This window comes from Pseudonaja textilis, chromosome 7, assembly GCF_049901715.1.
Source record: "Pseudonaja textilis isolate UNSWEBS1 chromosome 7, rPseTex1.2, whole genome shotgun sequence".
NCBI classification, from domain to species: Eukaryota; Metazoa; Chordata; class Lepidosauria; order Squamata; family Elapidae; genus Pseudonaja; species Pseudonaja textilis.
Genome location: NC_141996.1, coordinates 16,289,155 through 16,312,505, shown reverse-complemented (window position 1 = coordinate 16,312,505; position 23,351 = coordinate 16,289,155). Strand labels below are relative to the sequence as shown.

At 38.0% G+C, this 23,351-nt stretch overlaps 1 protein-coding gene across 6 annotated transcripts in view; it reads right to left on the bottom strand.

Annotated features, from left to right (window-relative positions):
- Positions 1 to 22,928, bottom strand: part of GRIA4 (glutamate ionotropic receptor AMPA type subunit 4) — a 252,621-nt gene extending 229,693 nt beyond the window's left edge. For 3 of the 6 annotated variants that reach the window (XR_015744265.1, XM_087937091.1, XM_087937092.1), the window contains exons 1-2: positions 22,585 to 22,818; positions 21,314 to 21,472 (exon numbers count right to left, since the gene is read on the bottom strand). Coding sequence is in view for 5 of the 6 variants with exons in the window: in XM_087937091.1 (XP_087793217.1) it covers positions 21,314 to 21,472; positions 22,585 to 22,672 (247 nt within the window). In the remaining variant the exon portion in view is untranslated. Of the gene's footprint in view, positions 1 to 21,313; positions 21,473 to 22,584 lie in introns of all 6 variants that reach the window. The other 3 variants (XM_087937095.1, XM_087937093.1, XM_026706909.2) reach the window with 3 other exon arrangements.
- Between the last annotated feature and the right edge of the window lie 423 nt (positions 22,929 to 23,351).

The following is a 23,351-nucleotide window of genomic DNA, read 5'->3' as shown; positions in this document are numbered from 1 at the left end:
AGGTTCAAACTGAGGATCTTCAGATGCACAAGGTTTTGTTTACCTTGTATTAACAAAAAGAAGAGAGCACAAAAAGGCACAAATCCTGTTTATTAGTACTAATTATTTTTTATTAAACTCATAGGGTTGCTTTAGACCACGGGTGTCAAAGTTTCTGCATCATGTTGCCATCATGTGATGTATCCAGGGGTGGGCTGCTATCAGTTCGCACCAGTTCAGGTGAACCGGATATTAATTTTACATCTGGTTCACCGAACCGGTAGTTGCAAGAACTGGCTGGCCCCGCTCATGCCACCCTGCCTCTCCCAGGAATCTCCACGTAGCCCATTTTGGATCCCAGGTAAGTACAGGGCCTGCACAGAGGCTTGGAGAAGGCGAAAAACAGGCCTCCGGAAGGCTCCAGAAGACTGGAAATGGGACTGTTTCTGGCCTCTGAAGGGCCTCCAAAGCCCAGGGTGGCTGTTTTCACCCTCCCAGAGGCTTGGTGAAAGCATCTGGAGTACGGGGAGGGCAAAAAACAGGCTCCCAGAAATCCCGAAAGGACAGAAACAGGCCTGTTTCCAGCCTCTGGAGGGCTTCCAAAGCCTGAGGCGGCTGTTTTCACCTCCTGGAGGCTCAATGAAAGCATCCGGAGCATGGGGAGAGTGAAACACAAGCCTCCTGGAAGTTCTGAAAGGCCAGAAATGGGCTCGTTTCTGGCCTCAACAGAGCCTCTGTAGCCCAGGGAGGCTGTTTTTGCCCTCGAGGAGGCTTGAGGAAAGCCTCCAGAGCTCGGGGAGGATGAAAACACTCCTCCTGCCATGGTGCAGAAGGCCAATTAGGCCACCATCGGCAAGCCCACCCAGCAACCGGGCAGAGAACCAGTTGATAATTTTTTTTAAGCTCACCCCTGGACGTATCATGACATTTTTCCCCTTTGTGGAGCTAGGGTGGGTGCGACTAGCATGTGACGCATTCAGCCCGCGGGCCACCAGTTTGACATCCCTGTTTTAGACTCTATATTTTGTCCAAAGTATGTTGATCAATGGTAGTAGCTGTATTGTGAATACCTTTATTAACTTTTTATTGTTTTCAATCTGTAGAATTATGGCGCAAAACAATATTTTGTTAGAGTTATCGTTAATTTGATTATTACTATATGATGCTATTACTAGTAGTGCTATAAAACTGGGAACAAATTACAAAAAAGAAAAAGAAAGAAAGGAAGGAAGGAAGGAAGGAAGGGAGGGAAGGAAGGAAGGAAGGAAGGAAGGAAGGAAGGAAGGAAGGAAGGAAGGAAGGAAGGAAGGAAGGAAGGAAGGAAGGAAGGAGAAATATGCCATAGTTTTTAATGTTTCTTAGATTACACAATTAGCCCAAGGCCTGCTCAACATAAAATGACAGATTATCATAAAGCACTGAGAATTTTCTTTTTAAAAAAATAACTGGAACAAATGGAAACAATACATTGAAGATTATTCAGGCATAAGTGCCATGGAAATATATGGGGTTGTACTAGGACAGTGAAAAAAAGACAGATGAAAATAGCTGTGCCCAAGTGTTAGCCAAAGGAAAGAAAATAACATTTCTTCTTCATAGGTTTCTAAGAATAGTCTCATTATATAAGAGAATATTTTCAAACAATTTTGTTATTGTTGCTTGCAAATTAATGGAGAATATACTTTCTAAAGATATAAAATGATGCATTCCTATTTTCATACATACATAAAAGGAGCCAGACTGGTGTAATGGTGAAGGTGCTGGATTAGAAAGATCCAGATTCTACTCCACCATCAGCCACAGGGGCTCACTGTATGACTTTCTTTAAATAAATATATATATATATATATATTTAATACATTTTCCTTTAGTATACTTCACATTTCCAGTTTTGCAATGGCAGTGTACTTGCTATATCAAGTCCTTTTTAAATATATATCGTATTATACACCCTGATTATAACCACTTTTTCATAATCATACAGTATAGTCTTTTTTAAATACATAGTGTTGTACGTCATAATTATAACTATTGTTTTCATATTTGTACCATAACATTCTGTTACGCTATACGTTTTACTCTATATTCACGTACAGACCGATTGTGAAATTGCTTACAGTATATATCCTTACATATATCTATATACCTGTATTTATTTGTATTTTGTTAATCTTCTTTCGTTATTAAGTTACTAATCTCTGCACCTGTTATTTAACCATTTGTACAATCCATAGTAGTATTCTAACCCTAACCATATGACTTTCAAGCAGTCATTCTCTCCAGCCCAATCAACTACACAAGCTTCCGAAGAAGGGAGGAAAAGTGACGGAACACAATATACACTGCCTTGGCCCAAAGGTGCTTTTTCAAACGGCAACTGGACTGTGTTTTTGCTTGAAGACATTTCATTCTCATCCCAAGAAGCCTCTTCAGTTCTTGTGTGATGAGAAGCGAAATGTCTTCAAGAAAAAACAAAGCCCAGTTTCTCATTTGGGCCAACCTTGACTGGGGTGACTGAGAAACTCCATAGATGTATTATGGCCTTGAGTTTCTGAATGAAATATGAAGTAATAAAAAGTACACATAAACCCACAGCATTCAATTTCTCATGGCAGTCATCACAATGGTGAAGGCCACACGCAGGACATAAAAGGAACAGTATCTTTCCATCAGGTACTTCAGCATGTGGAACTAAATGTGATATTTATTGTAATCATATTTCCTTCATCAGGTACAACATGCAAGAATTTCTCTCAAATCCAGTTATAATTTAAAAGGGGTCCTACAGGGATCTTTAAGCCCTCCTGCTTTTCAACTTTTATATCAATGGTCCTATAGAGAGAGAGTATTTTAACTTACTGCACCTCTGTATGGTTTCCCAATTGCACAGTGGCAGATAGGACAGTGCTCCAGAGAGTTAACATCATTGCCCAGAAGATCACTCGTTTCCCTCTCCCCTCTTTGGAAGCTTTAGAGCTCTTTAGGAGCTTTAGAGCTCCTGCTGCCTTAAGAAAGTTCAAAATATTCTCAAAGATCCATCTCATCCTGGAAACCTTTTTTTTTTAATTATTACCCTCTGGCAGACGGTACAGAATAATAAAAACAAGGACAAATAGACAGAAAAACAGCTTCTATCCTGGGGCAGTAGTTCTGCTGTATGTTCATGTATTCTGCTGTATAGTGCAGTGGTGTCAAGGGTTTTCAGTTCAATGTGTAGAGGGTGAAGGATGTGTGTTTGTGTTTATTTTCATGGTCACGGTCATGATGTACACTGAAGATGGTGTTTGATTTTGTTGTACGAGGTGCAATGACAATAAAGTAAGCTAACAATAAAGTATAACAATATATAACAATAAAGTAAACTAACTAACTAATATAGCGAAATGTCTAAATGATTTCCATCCCTCCAAGCTAAGGGATGACAGCATTGTTCTGAGTGTTCTATGCAAATGATACAATTCTTTCCAGAACACAATATGCTTTATAAGAGTGCTGAAAGCACTGGCCAAATACTGTACTGCAACAATGTCATCCAACAATAAACTATCAGGAAACCAAAATTATGGCCTTTATCATAAGGCCAAAACATTCCTGATGGAGCACTAATGGTCACAGAACAGAACATATGACTTGCTTCGAGTACTTAGGTTATGCATGCCACTGTCATGGAAAGCTCAGTGGGAATAAGCTTCTGCCACTGGTAAAAGATCTGTCGATGCCATCTTTAATTTTTTCACTCCAAGGGAGGAAATTATGTCCCAGCCACACTTAAAGTTTTTCAGTGTAAGATACTAGCCTAATTACTCTATGGAACTTCTTGTTTTTCCATCTTGGAAAGGATACAATCCAAAATCATCAGAGTAGCTTTCCAGATACCTCACTATAGCAATAGCAATAGCACTTAGATTTACTGTATATGCTGCTACATAGTGCTTTACAACCAGGGGTGGGATTCAAACTTTTTAACAACCAGTTCTGTGGGCATGGCTTAGGTGGTGGGCATGGCTTGGTGGGCATGTTATTGGCTGGGCATGGCCAACTCAATTTCACTCACATCGAGGCACGCATCTCCTCGCCTGGCCTCTCATGACTGTCAGGATGCTGCAACAGTCGTAAGTGTGAAAAATGGTCATAAGTCACTTTTTCAGTGCCATTGTAACTTTGAATGTTCACTCCACACAGGCAAAGTACTAGCAAAGAAGGGGAAAAGAATTCCAGAGAGGCTCCTGAGACAGGAAGTGTAGTACTGCCAAGAATGTAATAAGGGTTAACAGAGAGGCAGTTTCTGTAAGTAACTCCAGAATGCTTCCTTCCTGCCTTCCTTACAGGATTAGGCCAGTAATTTCTTCTAACAACGGTTCTCCGATCTGCTTAAAATGTTAACAACCAGTTCTACCAAATAGATGCGAACTAGTAGAATCCCACCCCTGTTTACAACAGTGTGGCTGGGTGGTTTACAATGTCAGCATATTACCCCCAACAATCTTGGTTCTCATTTTTCTGACCTTGGAAGGATGGAAGGTTGAATCAACCTTGAGCCCCATGAGAACAGAACTCCAGGCTGTGGGCACAGTTAGCCTGCAATACTGCATTTTAACCACTGTGCCACTATGTCCCAAATGCATATCTATGACTGGAGACAAGTATGATAAAAGTTGAGAGAAGAGTGCATCTTGCATTCTTAAACTCTTGGCTAAAGCTTAGCTTTTTTTTCCTCCAGGTTTAGCATCATTCATTTTCCAGGACAACTTTCCATCTACCTGGATTAAAGCTATGGAATCTAAACTTCTAAATCTGGGCTTCTCTCCCTCCTTGGTTCTTTAGATGGAGCATGATCAGGTGAAACAATTCGTGAAGCATAAGTATAAATGATAAGGAGCATCAGTAGATCTAGAGAAGGCCCTAGCCTTGTGGCCATCAGCACACAAGAGATATACCATCACTGCTACAAGCTATCTGACACAGCTACAAACACCCATCCATCAGAAAGTTTTGTCTCTTGGACCAATGTCACGCTTTCCCCTTTTCTGTATTAACTACAAAAAGGACCATCGGCTAGAAGGTATATATATAAAATTTCTTTTCTTGAAGCTTTTACATAATAATTTTACTAAATTTTAGATTCTATCACGTTTTTGTAATTTTAAATATTTTCAAATTTTATATAAGATTAGAGATTGTAACATAGACAGAGGTTGCTCCTTTTGGAGCTCAAACATGGATTCTAATCAGTTTGTTTTAGAAACACATTTTAACTTGGTTTAAATTTTGTTTACTTTCTATTAATATACTCATGGACACATCAATGGAGGCATTGCTTGCAGACTAATAAACTAGCTGATTGGATGACTAGACTTCCTCTCAACTCATTCTTTCTTTCTTCATTTTTTTGTTTTGCAATTTGTTCCTCATTTAGTCTTCCTATATGTCCAAGCTACTTCACCACATTTATTTCATACCACTTATTTTTAGTCCACATTCATGACTCATTTTTTTCATCCTCCCACCCCTAGCTTTATCCCATACATAAGTACACCTTTCCCACTCCACTGAAGTTATTTTTAGATTTCTCCTGACATTTTCAATTCCAATGATATAAGCACACCCTTCTACCAACAAACATTAAAAAGCACCCCATAATTTAAAAAAAAGAAACATGTTTGGCACATTGTAATATGTCTTCTCCATCTATGTTTCCCATTTTCAATAAATAATTTGCCAAGATGCAAACATTCATGCACTCATATTAATTTATCCTAGGTATGCATGATTTGCAATCATTCACTCAATTTCAAATCCATACTCCTTGATGCAATCTATCTGACATTTACTGCATTTTATTTGTGTTCTTGGCCATCAGCACATCAAATGGATGCAATGGTTCACCCATTTACCTATCCACAAACAATATAATTCCTAACATCATGAACATTTCTTATACTTTGCACAACTACAATGAACAATCAAAAACGTATCACACATTCTTGTCTTACTTTGTGCTTAGCGTTGAACCAGCTAAGCATACTGCTTATTCCCACACATGCTATATATTCTATTAAGCCAAGCATCAGTAATCTTCAATTTCAGAATTCAAATCTTTATCATATTCTTTAAATCAGTAAATATAGAATAAATTCACATTCCTATATTTCTCAATAAAAATCATTTCCCCAACTTGTGGTAAATTGGTTTCTATAATGCTTTCAATTTAAAATTCACCTAATTTTCATGTAAGTTACAGGACATTCACAGTGGATAAAGAAAATTTCGGGGAGAGAATATACAATTCTGTCTACTTGGAAGTAAGCCTGATTAATATCCACTGGATTTATTTCTAGGCCAAAATATACCCAAGTGCATATACAGTCATTAATTTCATTTGGAAAAAAGCTAATCTATCTTCTTGAGGATAAATAGTAAATCTAATCTACTTTAGTTGCCTTCACAGCACATTTTGTTTCTTTCCAAGCCAAAACCATACAGATCCATTTTGAGCAAGTCACTTTTCAAGTTAAGAGCTACATTTATTAATCAACTATAACAAAGTGACTGCAAAGAAATCATTCTGAGAAATGATGTAGATATACTGTAGCATTTTGAAGGTGACAACCAAGAGGAAGCAAGATAGATGGGATCAACTGATATACTGCAATACATTTCTTGGTTTAATGTCATTTAATTCTTTTAACTTCCATAAATACCTCTCAAACCACACACAAATGCATTGCTAACCAAGTTTTTACATTTACATGGATATCTGTGAAGCAGTCACATTCCCATCCTAAGTACCATATTTCTAAGCTATTAAGATTAATTTCTAGTTCTTCCGGTGGTTGCTAATTTAAATATTCCTCTGGACTCTTGTTTAAGGATGTACAGCATTTTTCATGCATAGAATTGTTTAGACTGTTTTTATTCACATTCAATATAAATTCCTTTTCTTGCCATCAAAATTAAGTCTTGTGATGTAGGTCTAACTTTTGTGAGACTCCCTCCCCTTCTTCGTACTTGCCATCTGTCAACTTTTTACCTTTTATTAGTTTTACTATAATTTCTTTGTTATGAACTGCTCAGAGTCACTGACATTCAGATAGCATACAAGTTTAATGCATTCTTATTACACACAAGACAATGTGAAATCTCAGCTGCCAGCAATTTAGCTGGTGTTGGCCTTCATATGCATTGAGTTCTTCCCAAGAAATCTAGGCTGTTGTAATATATTGATATATTTATTTTATTTTTTATTTTTATTTATTTATTTTATTTATTTGTCAATTGTTTACAAGATAATAAGTATAAGTGTATACATAATTATGAATACATGATATGGGTACATATAAGAAAAATAAAAGAAAAATAAAAGAAACAATAGGACAGGGACGGTAGGCACGTTGGTGCGCTTATGCATGCCCCCTACAGACCTCTTAAGAAAGGGGTGAGGTCAATAGTAGACAGTCTAAGGTTAAAGTTTTTGGGGTTTGGGGAAGAAACTACAGAGTCGGGTAGAGTATTCCAGACATTGACCACTCTGTTGCTGAAGTCGTATTTCCTGCAATCAAGCTTGGTGCGGTTAACCTTGAGTTTGTATCTGTTGTGTGCTCTTGTGTTGTTATGGTTGAAGCTGAAGTATTCATTGACAGGTAGGACATTGCAATGTATGATTTTATATACCATGCTTAAATCAGACCGAAGACGGCGTAATTCAAAGTTTTCTAGTTCTAGAATTTCAAGTCTGGTGGCATAAGGTATTCTACAATGAGTAGAGGAGTGGAGAACTCTTCTTGTGAAATATTTCTGGACTTTCTCAATTGTGCTAATATCAGATACGTAATGTGGGTTCCAGACTGATGAGCTGTATTCGAGTATTGGTCTAGCAAATGTTTTGTATGCTCTAGTTAGTAGTGTGATATTACCAGAGAAAAAGCTACGTAAGATTAGGTTAACAACTCTTAATGCCTTTTTGGCTATGTAGTTGCAGTGGGCCCTAGCACTTAGATCATTAGAGGTGAGTATTCCAAGGTCCTTTACAGAGCTTGGATCATCAACAAGATCTTGACTATTCAGCTTGTATTTTATTTTCGGATTTTTTTGCCAATATGTAAGACAGAGCATTTATTTGTTGAGATTTGAAGTAATATACATGGAAATCCAAGAAGTGTGGCCTTTTTGAAATTTTGTCAATATTTTTGGGTATGGCACCCAGTATCCTGATAACTATGTGGTCCACTATAGTCTGCTTATGCCACAATCTTTCAACTTTGATTTTCAGATCTTGATACTTAGTGATCTTCTATGATTCTTTGTGTTTTATTCTACTGTCCCTTGGTATTGCCAGATATAGGAGATGACCAGGCTGACTCTGAGGGAGAGATCAAATGCATCATGAGTGTTGAGTCCCTTCATGCCCACAAGAGATCTAAGTTCAGCTTACTTGAATTCCTTTGAATCTTATCTACTGCCAATTTGCCTTAACCATAGTTCAGATTCTTGTAGAGAGTGTTAGCATGCAATAAACCTGAATTCATTTGAACTGCCTTGATTTTGTGCTTGACACCACATCAATTATCCATTCTCATTTTTAACCATAGTTAAATCTGGTGATATGTATATAGACTTTATCAGTTTGTGTTCGGAAATCCCACAGTATTTTAACTTGCTTATTTTCGACTAGTTTTGAACTAAATGTTCTCACCAATTTTTCATTACTGGCACCTGATTTTTACAAACACTCCAGTGAACCATTTTGGCCACTGTGTTATGTCTTTATTTGTAATCAGTTTGTGAAAACTTCTTGTACAAATTGATTATAAGATCTACTAATTTTTCTGCTTCTTTCCACAATCTGCACTTTGAATCATTTGACAATTTGTCAATTCTGGCTTTGATTGCATTAGTTTAAACAGCTTGCTCTTGAGCAACCAAAACTGAGCCTTCAATTTCTTTTTCTTTTTAAATATTGCAGCTGTAAGCCATTATTTTATCCATTTTCCCCTCAGTCTTATATAGAAACTGACCATGTAATGCTTTTCCTAGCCAGAATTCTGTTCATGTTTTTATTACATTATTTCAATATTCATGTTTGGCTTCTTGCACATTCAGTAAATTTCCATTTTTAACTTGCATCTGTCAGCATTCGAACTAACCAACTCCATATGAATAGACTCCGAGACAATCAGTTCTTCAAAGTTCCATTTTATTAGAGTTGTTATATTGACACATCTGGGAAAACGCGAATCTGAAAGTTCCAGGTTTTCCCTTCCCCAAAGAGAATTCAAAGATCCATCCACTGTACCCATCAGTCCATCACATGGCGCAACCAATTCTTCGTACCAATTGGAGACATTCCACCAGCCATTCCTCTCCAGGTGCAGGGAAACTTGTCCTTGACTCTCTGAGAAAGAATGTTGTTATGTCTAATCTTCTACCTCACTATGAAATCAACCCTCCTAAATCCCAGGCACTAAATGTGGCAGCCTCGAAGCTTCCAAGTAAAATATGGCTTCCAAGGCTGATAGCGTCCAATTTTGTTCTTGCCTGTTTTTTGTGTAATCAGCCAATGCCTACTTTTTTCTTCTTCAATTGTTTAACTTGAAGTAAATCACTGCATCCATTTTTTCAGGGCAGATAAAATCTATCACTAAAACTATGAGGATGCATAGTGAATAGTCATTATCTTTCCTGTTTTTCAGTTCACATTGTCAGGTGTAGATTGTGTCCCGTTAATAATTCTAACAGTGTATCATATCACAAGTATGATCCAGGTATTGATGACTTTGATACCATTCAAGTTTGGGTTTAGCAATTTTGTCACTCTGTAGGCATATTCTTTACTATTCACATTTTTAATTTATCCATGTTTTATATTATTTAACTGTAAAATGCCTAGATACTTGCAGGCTTCATCATGATGGCTTCTGATAGTTTGTCCATTTTGAATTTCAGTTCTATTTCCATCCATCATTTTATCCTGCTTAGTTGCTGTTGTTGCACCTTTCTCTAGGGCAAATTCCATTGCTATATATGTGCTGAAAAGTCTTACTGTATTTGTCAAGGATGGGATTTTGATTTCCTGCTTTTCATATACTTTCAGATTATTTCTATATTATTATTATTATTTCATTCAAATAAAAAAGAAGTTTGCCCCTATGTCCTGCAATTCTGCAGCACATCACAGATATACATATGACACAAATTTAGGAAGAACGGTTAACATTTTAGAAGAAAAAAAGGTGATCCTATATGATATCGATAGGGTTGAATAGTGGACCAAATGATTGGTCCAAAGAAGATGGGGTTTACCTGAGAAGAATTACAATATTGCCTAGAGGTTTATCACTAGCTCAGTACCTGTGCTTCACTATGAAACTATGTGGTCAGGCTTAGTTTTTAGGGAGGAAAATAGGGAGGGGCGGAATCGCCAACTACCATCCATCGGTATTCATCTGACTAGCATCCTGTCAGTGTGTGAGAGAGTTGGGGCCTGTTGAGAAACTGAAGCAGTATTTGTTGTGTGAGCAAGGAGGCAGCAAGGAGCCTGGGCGTAGCTTAGCTCAACTGTTCTGTACTAAAGCTGCTTGGTGCTGTGAAACTAAAACTGAAACTCCTCTCCTCTGCTTGTGGTTTTGAATTTGGAACAGATTTGTTTTCAGGTGGGGAGGGGGAGTAGAACTCCTTAGCATCAGAGCATGTTAATAATAATATATGAAATACTAATGCTCTGATGGTCATTTTAAAAAACTCCTTTCTTGGTGAGCACCTAGAAACTAAGAGGAACATATGTGCCAAATTGCAAGTTTGTAGGCTTTACGGTTTTGGAGATTTTGCGAAGATGCGTAAGTGGTATTTCACATATATATATATATAAATGAGATAAATGGGTGGGTGGGTGGATGGGTGGGTGGTAGGCAGGTAGGTAGGGGGTGGGTGGATGATGGATGGTGAGAGAGAGAAAGATGATTTAAGAACATTTGTTTTCTGTTGCAACCTATCTAGAGAAGATTGATGCCTGAAAGACACAACCTATAAGTAATTTTAATAAATAATACATTGAAGGACAGGGATTATGTGTCACAGATCAGTTTCTATCCCTCACTATAGTTTCTAGAAGTTATTTGGAAGAGATAGAGAATATCTTTTGGACCATTTTAATTCCATTTTAAGTATTGACATGTCCGTCCAGACTGTAATGTAAGATGATGATCCCAAACAAGATTTAACATTGTGAAGGGCCCCTAAGAAGCTGCTGAGTTAGTACCTGCAGCACAAAATGAAAAATAAAGTATCCAAAATAACATTCATTATAGCAAGCTTCTGGGATTTTTTGTTCAGAGGCATAGTGCAAGCAGGTTTAGTTACATATATTTTAAGTGCAAGTCCAACTGATAGTGCCTTTCTCTGAACTGACAAAATCAGCTTACATCAAGCCAGGAATGTAGTATAATACACTCCATTAATTTAGCTATCTTCTCTAATCAGCAGGGTGCAAATAAAGCTTTCTTTTGCCAATGACTCAGCAGCACAACAAAGTGAAAAGCATTAAAAAGAGACAGCAAAGCACCATACTAAAAGTCTATATTAAAAATGTATCAGCCTATAATAAACTACTCTTCTATAACCTCGTATCCTCTCCAACATGTCTTCTCCAACATGGGAAATGATCTTCCAATATTTTATATGCTAGTTGAGGAGTGATGGGAATTAGAATCCAGCCCATTTGTTGAGGAAGATGGATCTAGTGACTTTTTTGCTTATGCTTCCCATAATTTTAGTGAGATAAACAAATTGCTTATTTGTTTCAGTCAGTGATTCATGGGATAATGCTAATAAAAAGACATAAAAAGATTTTTTCAGACTTTTTTTTCAAATAAAAGTTTTTCAAAGAAATTCTTCTTTCACTTACTGAACGGCTAATGTGTTTGTGTTCATTCCCTTATTCTTTGCACAATTATCTCTAGAAACATCCTCGCCAGGCTGGTTTCCCAAACTGCAATTAAATCTCAAGGAAATACAAGATAAGAAAATTCCTCCAATAGTTCTTCTTTTTTAAGATACCTAAAGAAGGGGCAGTCTGGTGAGTTTCAGAGCAATGGAGCAGAGGAGAGATTTAAAAAATAATAGTAAATAAATAACAGCAGTAGAATTCCTCATCATATTCTAACAATAAAGTAAGCTTGAACACAACATAAAAAAAAAAAATCAAAAGCAGCCTTTAGAATTAGGTAGCAGCAACCTTTGAAAATCAAAAAACAAAATAAATCTATGTCCAAATGATTCAAAACTGACAGAATGGTATCTCTCATAATCTAGGCATGCAGGAAGCTTCCAACAGCCATATTCTAGTTTGTCTGTGGTTCAAATTAATCTCATAATTTACCTACATAGTAGTTTCATTTTAAGCCATTATTCTAATAACGTAAAACAATACATTATAAAACCGAATCATTATCTTTTATGGTGAATGAATACACAAAAGAATAGCATGACAGAAACAGATGCAGATGGAAGGAATTCACTGTCCGTCCAGTGAGTTTATATGGTCTGCTAATTTAGGTGTGCATAGATGCATTTAAAACTTTTCTATTCCAATTATTCTCCACACTGTTCTAAACAGTGAACACTTCTAAAGCCTAGCTGTAATGGGTAGGAATTATTAGCAAGTCTCATTCTTTGCCCAGTAACCCCATGCTTTAAAAAATAAATTGACAAACAAGTAATGGACACTTTAAAAAAAAAATCCCTACAATTTTGAGATTTGTAAACTTTCATAGATAATAGGTAATTTGGACCCACCAATAAGTAGAGTTGAGGCATTGGCTTGACATGGAGAGATGCCCAGAGATGAATGGAACCAAGTGACCTGTTGTCAGCGTTCCAATCAACAAACTCCAAACCAGAGGTGGGATTCAAAATTTTTAACAACCGGTTCTGTGGGCGTGGCTTAAGTGGTGGGCATGACTTAGGTGGTAGGTGTGGCTTAGGTGGTGGGCATGGCTTGGTGGTCATGTGACTGGGTGGACATGGCTTGGTGGTCATGTTATTGGCTGGGTGTGGCCAATTCAACATCACTCACATCAAGGCATGCATCTCCTCGCCTGGCCTCTCATGACTGTTGGGATGCTGCAACAGTCGTAAGTGTGAAAAATGATCATAAGTCACTTTTTTGAGTGCCATTGTAACTTTGAATAATCATTCCACACAAGCAAAGTACCAGCAAAGGAAGGGGAAAAAAACTCCAGAGAGGTTCCTGAGACAGGAAGTCTAGTCCTGCCAAGAATGTAGTAAGGGTTAATGGAGAGGCAGTTTCCGTAAGCAACACCAGAATGTTTTCTTCCTGCCTTCCTTACAGGATTAGGCCAGTAATTTCTTCTAACAACTGGTTCTCCGAACTGCTTAGAATGTTAACAACCGGTTCTAGTGAATACGTACAAACTGGTAGAATCCCACCCCTGCTCCAAACCAATAAACTCCAAGACAAACATCATTTCATTTTATTAGAGTTGTCATATTGGCTCATCTGGGAAAACCCGAATCTGGGAGTTCCAGGTTTTCCCTTCCCACAAGAAATGCAAAGATCTATCCCCTGCACCCATCAGTCCATTACGTGGCCCAATCAAATCTTCATCCCCATTGGAGACATCCCTCCAGTCACTCTGCACCAGGTGCAGGGCAACATGTCCTTGACTCTCTGAGAAGAATGTTGTTGTGTCTAAACCTCTACCTCACTACGAAATCCCACCTCCCAAATTCCCAAGCACCAAATGTGGCAGCCTCGAAGCTTCCAAGTTTAAAAAAATGGCTTCCAAGGCTGACACTTGCACCATGGACTTATCCTGCTGTTCTCAGGAACAACAAAGAATGATGTCCCATCATCAAAGCTGGAGAGAATAATTCCACCTTTGTCACATATAATGGCTACTATCTTCTTCTTAAAATATACTGATCAATACTAATAGAACTTAATGGTAAAGCATTATTCATGTTTACAATTTAATTTTTGAAAAACAAACAAAAGCATTTAAATTTCCCTGGGCTTGAAATATGTCATAAACATACACAAGTAAATGTATATATTAGTAAATGCCCAGCTATACATCTAATTTAACATTCCAAATGCAATTACCAAAAATTATTAAAATACAGAAAAAATAGACAAATTAGTTTATTATGTTCCTAAAGTTTTCCATTGCTACTAGAAGGTCACCTATAAGGTGATGCATTTTTAAAATAGTTTTACTGATTTATGTCCCCCAATCGTTCACAATAGTTGTAAGTTAAAAGTTTGCTATAACAGGCCCTGGTCAATTACATGACTATAGGATTCTAAACCAGATGACATTTTCAAGTTGTCTGCAAGAAAAGTAGTTGCAGTTAATGTTAATAAACTGCTAACATGATCCTTATGATTGGATGAGATATTCATAAGGGTAGCATTGGAGCACCAATAGAACAAAATGTACTTAACTACTCTAGAAATTTATCAAGTTTAAAAGTGAATCTAGGATTATAGAGTGAAATTCAATCCAACTAATCCAGTTTTCAGACTCCTCTTTCTGGAGCCTTTCAGTTTGTTCACCCATATTAATCTATGCCAAGAACCAGACAATGATACAGACCATCAACCACTTCCTTGAATTATAATACAAACAGGGGAAAATGTTATCCATACATTGATAGGTCCAAAACGCCTGAAATAGTAACCCAGTAGGTTCAATTACTTATTAGATAGCATGGCAAAATTGTCTACAACACTTCTCTAGGAAGTCCCCAGTGTGCTTTTCCAAAAGGAAATTGGACTTTCTTGGTTTTTTCTATCTATTCTGATAGATAGAAGGATACAAGTCAAAGCTATAAAATATGCAATCTTTATATATACACTTGCTCTGAAATCCAAACACCAAAATGATCCCAAATGAACAATGACAATAATCCAATGAAACTTTGAGAAAGGGGGATTTTTTTTAATAACAACATAACTAAAAAGTTCCTCACACCTTCATAGTTTGGGAAACATTGCTCTTCAAATATAACCAGTTTATTTTTGGAAAAGATGATTAAGTAGATTACATTCAATGGATTATTGGGTGGGGCAATCGAGACAATGTGACCCTTGTTGTAATAGCTTCTCCCAAGTGGTATAGCTGTAGCCTAATCTTTGTCTTTAGAAAGTAACAACAGCAATAGCACTTAGACTTATATACCACTTCACAGTGGTTTCCAGCTCTCCCTAAGCAGTTTACAGAGTTAATATGTTGCCCCCAATGATCTGGGTCCTCATTTTACTGACCTCAGAAGGCTGGAAGGCTGAGTCAACCTTGAGCCAGTGAGACTCCAACTTCCAAATTGCTGGCAGCTGGCAGTCAGCAGAATTAGCTGCAATACTGCATTCTAACCACTGCGCCACTACGGCTCTTAGTGGTTAAAACAGTGTTATTCAACAGAGCTATTGTCATGTGATTATCTTGAAAATGGTCACTGGTAAGAGCATATTATACTTAGTTTTTATTTTATTAGTTGTTGTAATAGTTGATTGTACAAACAATCTCCAGGCATAGTAATGAAGCCAAGTAAGCACCCCAGGACTAACAGTAGATATAAAGAAGACCAATTAATAACAGCTATAACACCTGCCTTAGAACTGACAATTAAGAAATTGAACAAATGAATAGCTTCTATCCTTTATAATTGACTAGAGTTATAATTGACTATAATTGCAAGAGTAAGGAACCAGCACACAAGAAATATGCTGCAGACCAGCACTTCATAGAGCAATTAATAAAGGCCTTAGAAATATTCAGGCGCTAGGATATGCTGTACCTACAATGATCAGAATATGCAGACTATGATTTTTCCAGTGATAACACTATGGAAATGGAAGTTTGGCTTCCAGGAAGCAGGTTAGAAAGGCTATTGATAACTTTTGAACTTAGGTGTTGGAGAACTCCAGAAAACCCAGAGTTTTCATTCAAGACACCAGCAACAAATCAAATTCTCATGGTTTAGATACATTATCCAAAGACCACAGATTCTCTGGAGAAATCTATAATGCTGGAAAGATACAAGGAAAGGAAGAGGATGACCCAGCAGCAAGGTGTGCGGATTTAATTATAGCAGCAATGAATACACCTCTAGCAAACTGGACGCATCATGTTGAGGACAGATTTTCCTGGAGAAAATCTATTGGTCTCCGACAGTTAACACAAACTTAAAGGTATATAAACAACCAGTCACTTATATTAATTGCTGTTGTTTTTTGTGGAAATCACAAAGGGTCACTTTAGAATGCAGTCAATACAGAAAGAAATTAAGAAATATTCCATATAAGTCTGTGAAATACATTTGAACACGAGGGTTATATTTGGAGGCTGTTTTGATTGCTCTAACATATTTATACATTTGTTTACTTGGGTCTGGGGGAAAAATAATGTATGATGGTTACTCCTCAGTTTGGGGAAACCTTATTTTCCTCTCTAGAACATGCAAGTGCATTAGTGCAGCTCCTCTTTAAAGCAGCAATGTCTTTATTCAGGCTTCTACATGAACCTGAAAAAAGATGGTCAGATAAGTTAAAGATAGCATATTAAATCAGCCATTTCTTTCAGATTTAAGAAGACTGAAAAATCACACATTAAAAAGATGCAACATTCGCATCACTGCATGTTGAGATAGATGGATGGATGGATGGATGGATGGATGGATAGACAGACAGACAGACAGACAGACAGACAGACAGATAGATAGATAGGGTGGGTGGATGGATGGATGGATGGATAGATAGGTGGGTGGATAGATAGATGGATGGATGGATGATACATGGATAGATTTAGATCATCACCATCTTTTAACAACCCCATAATCCCTTGTGGGGTGGAGTCTGGGCAACTGAATGGGGCTGGGTGTTTACTGGCCAGAGGCCCTTCCTGTCACCAATGCAGAGCTATATTCAGTATATATATTCTCATTGTGTCCAGAGAGAGAAATATCTACCTCTAACTATGATTAAATTCAGATAGATAGATATCGAACTACCTTTGCCTGCTCATTCTGAGAAATGTCCCTGCATGATAATGTTTGGGGATACTTTCCTAACACCTTCATGCATTATCTTTTCAGGTATGCTTCTAAATAGCTTCTAATGAACAAGAGGATCTTAAATATTGACACCAATGCATTTGTGAATAACACCAAGAAATTAGTCAAGTAATGCCAGAAAACCCTTTTACACTATCTTAGCATTGCAGGAATCAGAATAAATCCATGCATTTCTTTGTCAGTGCAGGTATACAATCAGAGTCTTTTGAAGTCAATGATTCACTCAAACATAAATTCTGTCCAGACACCAAATAGTGGAATAGTAGAAAAGAAGGAATATCCCATAACACATAAGTAACTTGTAAAATGTAAAATAGTAGAAAATATAAAAAATAATTTGACGATATTGTCACCAATAACTCCAGTGCAAATTGAATGCTAATCATAATTATCTCCAAACTGTTTAAGCCAATGCAGGAACAGGAGCCATTACAGTGCTTACAGTCATCAATCATACTCTGTTGATTAGCAGCATTAAATGCAAACCAAACAGTGGGGAGTAAACTGATCTAAACATCTTGGTGCAACAGAGTAATATATAACAGCAAATCATTTGTTCATCACACTGCTACAATTAATAATACCTTGATTATAAAAGACACTGTAAGTTGTGAAAATCTGCTAAATTGTGGAATTAATCCATTGGTTTCTACTATCTCCCTAAAGCATAACTAGCCAGCATTACCTCAGAAATTCCCAAGAAATAGATCTCTCATGAACTGCATGCAGGTTGCTTCAGACAAATCTGATTAAAAAGAAGGTAAGAGAAGCTGATTGAAAAGAAATACAACCAATTGTGTAGGTAGCTGTAGAATTTACCTATAGGACAGCCTAAGGACAAATAAAGATTTTCAGATGAAAAGCATCATGTTTTAACTCTAATTTTAGAGTTATCCTTCCTAACTTGGCTTTGTCCTCTGTTGTGCAAAAGAAATCTGAGAATAGTATTGCAATTTTGCAATGTGTTTCCCATTAATTGCCTATTTTGGAAAGAAAAGTCCTCAGACAAGTGCAAAAGCTTGCTCACTACACATATGTTGGCATGCTTGCTTACTACACATATGTTGGGTATGTGTTCTCAACACACAAACCTTACGTTGTTGAAGTGTACTTAATTCTATCATAATAGTAGAATGTATCCCTATACATAAAGATTAACATCATCATAAAAAAACATTTTAGTCAGCTTATAACCCTGTTCTTAAAGGTAGAGATATAACCTTTATAGTAATGAAATTGTCTATGTCCATATTCAGCTAGACCTATTTCTTTAAGTACACTTTTCTCCCATCTGCAAGAAAACACAAGAGCAATGTATGAAAAGCCTAACACAACAGGAAGACATGTGAACTATACTAACATAAATAATGTCATCTTTATTGAACCACAATAGAATCTATATGTTCAAATCATCTGCTTTTCCTATATCTGTGGGCCTGGAGAAAATTAAAATAGAAGGAACATGACATTTATCCAGAGCAAAACAAATATTGTAGTTACAAAACAAATTAATGTATCAGAGTGGGAAATTTACTTGGCTCCACATGTTTCTACAGGATCATGCCTGATTTGTGTAAATTCATCTTTTGACACAGATCTCTCTGTGTTTTGTTTATTGCCTTTAATTCCCCAAATTGTCCAGATAGTGCAGCTTCAATAAATAACTCCTTCAAAAGAAAATGAAATAAAATGAAGTGACCACATCTTAAATCTTTGAGGTTTGACTTTATATCAATATTCATTTATGTCCAATAGCTGTCAGCTGAGAGACTTTTATACAGATTGGTTTTTAGAACTACTATACAAGGACACACACACACACACACACACACACACTTATGCATTTCATCAGAATTTCTGTTAATTTTCTCCTTTTTCTGCACACAAGAGTCAATACAAAATTATGTTTGACAAAGAGTCAGTTTGATTTTTATACTGTACATGCTTGCCACAGTCTTAGTGCATTTTTCCATAAATATATTTAATTAGGTTAGAACATATCACACATCTGTGCTCTGGAAGCCTCTGTCAACCCAGCTAATGCAATCACATGGAAACCAATGTCCTCCAGCTATCAGACAATTGATTTTTGCAGGATTCTGCTCTTGTGTAGCTTAAGGGACATGCAATATGTTCATTCATTTGTTAGACCGTTCACCCTTACTTCATTAAGAGGGTATATTTAATATAAGATTGAAATATTCTGTTTCCTCTTCTTCAAACACCAAAAAGAACTGTTCTTAAAATATGTACCCAAAGCTTAAGGTTTAGCTACCATCATATATCATATATATATGATATGATATAACCAATGTAATTTCAATCCTTTTGAGGAGGAATATGAAATACATTCTGGGATACTTTCCACTGAAATAAATGGGATTTCATTTCATTGACATTGTACCCAAAGGGTACAACTTTGAGATTTTTAAAAAATGTAACTGGAATGAATAACTTGTGTATAGTCTGAAAGAGCACATGTAAATTATGCAGATTTTTCTCTTCAATATTTTGTATATATGATATAATTTATCACTGATGCATTGTTGAAATGTGCTATTGATCTAATATTGATAGATGACAAAAACAGTATAGGAACAATGAGTAAAAACAATCACATAACCCAAAAGAAAATAACCTGTAGCCTTAATTTACAAATATCCAATCCCTAAATAAAAACAAATATTTCTCTACATACACACATACACTATAGGTCACAGGAAAAATCTTCTATAGTACTACAACATATATTCTCTAAAACTGTAGAGGATTACATAGGAAGAGTTTCTGAAACTTATTGGTTAAGGGCACTTCAACCTGTGAACATGCAGTATGAATTCCAGTTATGAAACTCATATCCACTGCCTAAAAACCATTGAGAATATTGCAACCCTTCTCCCTCCAAAACACCTTGGAAAAATCTTTTCCTACAATATACAATATAATAATTGACATGTAATGCAGCAGGGGTATTTAGCATAAAAACATCTGAAGATGAAGAGAGCAAAACTTTCTTAATTTGGAAGCTTCCTTGTAAGGTCAGGTAGTACTTAAAAAGAACTGCTCCATTTCACTTGGCAGTTGTCCTGCAGTTCCTCTTTGGAACTGGGTTAAGACTCTCGTGTTGATATTTTGATTCAAAACAGTGTGTTGCATATTAAACCGCCAAAGCTCCATTTGAAAACAACACAAGGAATATGCTTTAAAAACCTTCGGCACCATATTCCTATTTTTAACGCCATGAAAGAAACAGTATCTGAAACTTCTTGTTTAAGGATCATATATCTTTAGAGAAAATAGAATCTGAAACCTTTTTTTAAGTTTAGAAGAAAAAGAGGATTTCAACATGCCTTATTTGTTGTAGTATTGCAGGTTTACAGTCCACTTATGGCTGGCTTCTACCCTAAACTTCAAATAGATCTGATATATTTATGTAACTTTTTATAGAAAAATATCACAAATATTTTTAGCAAGCTGGGATACATCCAGTATGGTCTTCAGAAGCATCCCCTTTTAAAATCCATCACATTTAAGAGCACCCTTTCTCTTTAAACAAGTCCACATACATAAATGCACATATACAGAGGCATAATTCCAGTTATGTGTTCACTCAAGTAGATCAGACATTAACTTGACTTGACACCAATGTATGGATGTATGAAGACATATCCAGAGGATGTATGCATTACAAGATAATAAGAGACATTTACAACCCAGAATATAGGAGCAGGGCAGCCACAAGTGACATCACCAGACCAACTGCAGTGTCAAGTCACTCCAATATATAACCATGCACATCATTGCTCTCACAGTCTCCTCTCTGCTCTCAGCGATTAGGAAACACTTCTGATTGCAAATATCAGAGCTACTTTCCAAACACAGCCAAGGATGCCATATCTTGTTGGCATACAGGAAAGACTGTGGAGGTTTCAAAATTGATCAAGACATTCGTGTTTTTAAAAAGATCTACAAAATGCATCACCATAGAAACTCAAAAGTAAGAAACTACAGTAATAACACTAAAGTAAATGCCATTTCCAGTTATTCAATACAAGTCAGCCAAAGAGACTTCACCAACAACAGAAAGTAACGGGGGGTTCAATGCATCCAGGACATGGGGCTTAAAAATTCAAGGGTTTGTTGTTGTTATTGTTGTTGTTTTCATCCCTAAGGGATGTAACTATACGGTGTCTTTTATTTCCCTATCATGTGATCATAACTTTAGACAAACAATTATTTTACTTACAGGCATTTGTCACAGCGAAGCTATTTGCTGTTTCGATGTTGTCTACGTGAGGAACCAAATTAAAAGGTGCTTCAGATGCATTGGGGCTGGTGTTGTGAAGAAAAATTGCTAATCGAAAAGCAGTATATTCCTGATCTGTGTTTCTGATGAAGAGACCACCTATCAGTAAATAAATAATAGAAAAGGAGGAAAATGTATCCGTTATTTTTTATGCCAACCCTTGTAAGTAGCTTTCTCATTAATCATAAAATTCATGTTTATGAACATAAAGACTCAAAGCTTGGGAGACTTTTAGAATCCCAGTTTCTGACAGGGTTTTACCATTTACCTTTCATCTATGTCTAAATTGGCCCTCCCCATCTAAAGCAGCAGGCAGATTAAAGAGAACAGGGCTCCCAAAATACTGGCAAAGTACGGAAGAGATGAGAGACCTTATGCACTCATATACTACAAGGGATGCATTCCCTTTTTATGGGCCGACACTAGGAAAGGGTAAGAAGATTTTTTTTTGTTTTTTGGAGTGGGGGGGAGAGAGAACATCAAGAACTCTCCTCTTCTGCAGCCTCTGGGCAGGCAGGAAGTTGCTTAGCCTTATTAACGGCATCTTTAGGAGTGCACGAGAAATGATGCAGTGGTTTAGCTGGAACTGGAAGGGATTCAAGGGCTGAGTCCCATTCAAAAGAAGGAGGAAAAACGAAGGCAACTGAAACGGGGCAGAGACAAGTAGGATAGGGATGCTTAGGGAGACCTTAAAAAAAAAGAAAGAAAGAAATCGGAGCCAAGTTTTCAAAGTAATGGTACCCAAGTCTATTCCTAACACCAACAGCAGCTCCGGCGCTCCTTAACAAATAGCTTGCTGCAATGGGCAGGCTGGGCTAGGAGGAGGTTTACGGAGCATCTTGGAGAAACGGTGCATTTCATTCATGGTGGGAACATCTTCCCAAGTTTGAACACACATTGCACACATGCACAGATATAGATATAGATATCCGTCTTGCCGACCATAACAGGCAGAGCCACTACTCTCTTCCCCCCCCCCCCCACCAACCCACCCTGCATCCCTGCCTTCACAAAGACACGTGAGGGGACGGGAAAGGGGCACACGGGGACACTCGATTCCCCCTCTTTCCGAAATGGAAAGCTGTGGCCAGGAACGGAGTTGCCCATCCACTTTCTCCCCTCCCTCCATTCCGTGCCACCCCGCCGGGTTCAACGCTCCCTCTCCCCCCAACCACCACCACCACTCGCCTCCAGCCCAGTGCAGCGCTTACCTATTTGCACGCTGCTAGGAAAAGCGCCCATTGCAAGTCCCCAAAATCCAGAAAACAACAAGACAAGCTGTCTGCAAATAATCCTCATCTTCTTCTTTCTCTTTGCCTCCCTGGGTCTCCTCCTCCTCCTCCTCCTCCTCCCGCGCTCTTCCTATATGTTGTTCAGAGAGGCATTGAGGATGTGGTGGTGGGGGGGTTGATGTCGGGAGAAGGAAGAGGGGGGGGGAAGGAGGACTGGACACCAAATTGAGGGGGGGGAATGGGGAGGGGAAGCCAAACGAAAGGGAAAAGGGGGGGAAGAGAAAAGGGTGGCTGGTCTCTTCTTCTCTTTCTGTTTTTTTTTTCTTCTTCTTCTTCTCCCCCTCCCTCCCCGCCTGCTCGCCTGCCTTTCCCCCCCACCCCACTCAGCAAGCCATCCTGCCGAGGCGCCTTTTTCCCGCAGTCTCCATAACCTCGGCAGAGGTTTCGGTCCGACTGCAAAGGTTTCACGCGCAAAAAGATGGAGGAAGAGAGTTGAGCGGTGAGAGCGAGGAGCCTACTGGCCGCCGCCGCTACTGCGCTTGGAAACCTAGACCTGCGCTATTCCTCCCGCCTTCCTTGCTCCGGCCGCCAGCTACCCTGCCTCTCCTTTGCTGTTTCTCTCCCGCCCGCCTTCCCGCCCAGGCTCCTTTCGGCAGGCAGGCAAACACAGCCTCGCCACCCGAACCGCCACCGCGCGGTGGGCATTCCCTCAGCAGCGCCTCGGACGCCAATCCTGACTTAACCCC